The sequence below is a fragment of the Pundamilia nyererei genome, unplaced genomic scaffold (genome assembly GCF_000239375.1).
Source record: "Pundamilia nyererei isolate P.nyererei 1_Seehausen unplaced genomic scaffold, PunNye1.0 scaffold00050, whole genome shotgun sequence".
In the NCBI taxonomy this organism is placed as follows: Eukaryota; Metazoa; Chordata; class Actinopteri; order Cichliformes; family Cichlidae; genus Pundamilia; species Pundamilia nyererei.
This window is the reverse complement of record NW_005187451.1, coordinates 3,236,676-3,240,586: the sequence shown is the minus strand read 5'-3', so window position 1 is coordinate 3,240,586 and position 3,911 is coordinate 3,236,676. Positions and strand designations below refer to the sequence as shown.

General features: G+C 41.3%; 1 protein-coding gene across 4 annotated transcripts in view; it reads right to left on the bottom strand.

The window, feature by feature from the left end:
- The window catches only part of LOC102196053 (pleckstrin homology domain-containing family A member 5), a 160,467-nt gene that overhangs the window by 82,879 nt on the left and 73,677 nt on the right, over positions 1–3,911 (bottom strand). For 2 of the 4 annotated variants that reach the window (XM_005733217.2, XM_005733219.2), the window contains exon 5: positions 1,776–1,829. The exons of the other annotated variants lie outside the window; for them this stretch is intronic. In XM_005733217.2, the coding sequence (XP_005733274.1) occupies positions 1,776–1,829 (54 nt within the window). The remainder of the gene's footprint in view (positions 1–1,775; positions 1,830–3,911) is intronic. 4 annotated transcript variants of the gene reach the window in all.

Genomic DNA, 3,911 nt, shown 5'->3' with positions numbered 1-3,911 from the left:
CATTGGCTGCTTTGACAACCTGCTGACTCTGGTTTCAACGCGACCTGTCCTGCTCCATTTTGCCCGGCAATTTGTTTGTATGAAGAATTTTTTAAAGGCTCTTATGGGCACACGTTTGACAAATCCTTATCTTTTGTGTCTTTTTTAAATCTTTTTTCCTTGTAAATCCAAAACTTTATGCTGTTTTTTTGTTAGGACGAAGGTACGAATGTCTGACAGTTGGTCAGAACTACAGCCAATTATCCAGCACAGAAGGCAGACTGTGGCACACTTTGAAGGATGTGCACACTGTACACAGATGAAAGTGACTTATAATAACTACACAGTATTAAGCATTAGTAAGGCATTAGTCAGTGTTAGTCCTCCATAGTACATCATTTACAAACATGAATATAAATGCTTTAGTCTTGATTATAAGCCCACATATAACATGTTTAATGACAAAATTGTTAGTCTGTCATTATAATTTTTAAATGTATTTATATAATATAAATATTATCTATATATTATATCAAAATCTTTTTTTAATATTTTATGTAAGTTTTAACAATTTCTAAAAGTATTCCATCAAGTAAAAGTTATTAGGACCTGTTTATCATTTAAAAAGTCAAAGTAAATGATGAACAGTGTATTTAAATGTATACAGATTATGAAATGAGATACTTATAAATGTGTTAATGCTTATTTCTCACAAAGTTACAAAGCTTTGACCAATGAAAGGTCTGCAGGACACTGAGATGCAAATAAGTCTCAGCTTGCAAAAAGAGATACATAACCTACAAATACTTATTACAAGATTTCTGATGTGCAGATTGCAATAAAGGATGCAACATAAGACAGTTACGCAGGAGGAGCTGCTCGTAGCAGCCGGAGCCACGGGGCAACTGGTTTGTGATTGGGACTAACCCTCGTTTCTTTTACCTGCCATGATCCCTGGGAGCTGCCAGACCACAGGCTTAGAGCACTTCAATACATAAAGGGCTCCACCACTTCCTGCGGGGGGGCATTTTCTTTATTTAAACAAGCTTTTGTATTTAACTCAGTATTTGAATTCAGAGTCTAGTGTTTTTTGATTTTCTTCTTTGGTGTTTAGTTGACTAACAAACTGGATTGTACTGGTTGTGACTGTGTTGAGTCATAGTGGTCTGATCAGCCATTATATAAGCCCTTGTTGGTTTGTCGAGTCCACATTTTGTTTGCCTGAGTTCAGTCCTCAGTGCTCGACATTTATCCTTTTTGTAAATATCACTCTTTGGGTTAAATAAAACCCTCTTTTAATATTTATGGGACTCCTCCTGCTTTTCACCTCGGTCCATCACACAAACCACGAAATAACCCATGAAGAAGGTTATCCCAAACAATCGTGCTTCACTAACAAAGAATCCATCATGTTAAGAGCTTAGGATGTATTTAGTTCCTAAAGCTTGGCTGTCCTCTGGTGTAGTCAGTCAGCTAGTGTTAGCGTTAATGTTAACACTAACAAATATAAGCTAGCATCAAAGTAAAGAAAGCTACAATTCATAAAATCCAAATTCAGTTTATTACAACAAAAATGATACATTAACTATTGAATTTTGCTCCTCTGAAAAAAAAATGATTTGCTGGTGATTTACACGCATAGTTCACTGTACAACAGGAACGTGCTGAGCATAGCCTAAGCTGTTATTGAGCGTTTAACATGTGCTCTGAAGTAGCAGCAAAAGGTTTTAAAGCAACAAGGCTGAAAGAGAAGCTGAAGCCAAAGCAGCTCGTCCACTGACATGAGGGCTCATTACCTGGTGACAGCCTCTACAGGTTTCTCAGGGTGGACAAACTTTCCACAATTCACACTACAAACAGAACAGGAAGGGAGACAGAATCACATTAAATCAAAGCGGTAACTCAACAATGAAACCCAATTATGCAATATTTAATAGTTATAGTCAAATAAACCAACAAATAAAAGATGTTTGTTCTCCAGAACATCAGATTTGACTTTGATCAGTCCCACAATCATTCAGAGCCTCCTGTTAGCCCCACACACCCTGATTCTTTCAGATTCTCATCATGCCTTTTATATCGTTTGTACAATGAAACAAGTGAATAGTTGCGGACAGACAGAGGAACTAAAAAGACAAATGTGTCAAACAGGGTCAGAGCTTAAAAACTCATCTAAACTCGTTAGGATGATGAAAATGTGAAACTATTAGCAAAACATCGCAGAAAGATGTGAGCTGAACGTGACAGGACGGGCGAAAACTCGAAGCACCGATAAAAGCAAGAGCTGCAGAGGTGTGTGGTACATCCGAATGAGAATGATTATGTTGCCATAGATTAGCATCAGTAATGAAAAAAAGGGAGGAGCAGCCTCTCTGATAAGGGGCACAGATGGAGGCGGGGCAGAGGAAGTGACCTTCGTAACAGAGAATTAAAAAAGGGGAGACAGAAAGAGAGAACGGCACTCAGACCAGATCGACCCTGATGACCATGCTTCCCTTGGAGGCGCGCTGTACACCGTGTGGTATGAAGGCTCTCGCTACCAGCTGCCCTGACTGCTACATATATCACTTTGGAGCATCTTTTGTTGGAGGGATGACAGAGCCAGGAGCTGCTTTCTCTGAGTTGTGGTTGAATGCCAGGGTGATCTGGACTTTAACTGCTGCAGGTACCCTGACTGCACCTGAAACCACAGCATGCAGGAGACGGATAGACCATGTGTATTACTGGGCCATGGATTCCTGTTTCCAAGGAGATGGAGCGGACATGCAGCAGCATTGAAGACCAGGGATGGAGGACAAGGTCAGGGAAATGCCACCACCCTGGGACTATGCTAAGACCCCCTGCAGCAACGCGGGACGAGCTGGGGGACATGGCACCGAGTCTGAGCTCATGCTCCTCTAACATCATAGATGTCTCGATTTTGTGTCTGGAGACGTGATTCAACTTTGACCTTTCATAGGGATGGCAAAGTTTAAACTCCGTTTTAAAATCAAGTATGTGGGGAAAAGAATGACAGGGTGTGGCTGCACATCACATGACTTTACAACGTTATTGGATGTCTAGACAGTGAGAGAAGAGGCGGGTGGAGCCTAAGCACTTGGCAGAGACATTATTGGTCAACACGTTCTCACTCCCAAAGCGTAACATTTCATGCTAGATGACAAATCGTCAATATATTACGCTCGGGGCACCCAACACGCCCTAGATTACGAGATCAGAAAAATTAGGAAACATGAGAATCGTTTGGAACGGATCTACATGTTTCCAGCTTCTTGCAGCTTTTCCCAACTGTGAGCAGATTTATAGTCCTGCTGTATTCCCGAAGGATCGAATTTTCAGGGAATCCTGCCTTCTTGTTAGATTATTTTCCTCAGCACGGGACACAGAGATGAAGGCGACGGTGGCCAGGGCGTGCTCAGTCTCTACTCCAACCTCTCTCCTCCCCGAGATGAGATCGAAGTCAGCGTTAGAGTAGGTTAATTAGTTATTTTGTGACTGTTATTATCATTTGAGTATTAACCCATTTTAGAGTAAATAGCTCTTATAGTTCAACCCTTTAAATTTAACAGAGCCCTGAGGCCCCTAAAATTAACCCTGGTACAACAAGTGCACCAATCTAGAGGGCTGTCATGAATGTGGCTTATAGAGGCTGGGCCTGCAAAGGTGAAGTGGGAACAGAAGTGGGAGACTCCCTCACTCATGTAGGCTCCATCTGAACTCTGCATTGCCTTCTGGGTCATACTCACAGGATCAGAGTTTTTAAAGAGAGAGCTGGCCTAGACTTCCTGTATTGTGGTCCTGGGCTCTGCTGATGGAAAGAAGAGTCATGATGGGGACATGTGCTTGCAAACCGTTTTTAAGGAGGGAGATTAAAAAGAGAAGACACTGAACACCAAACTGAAACCAGGAAATCATTTGGAAATATTAAAGAA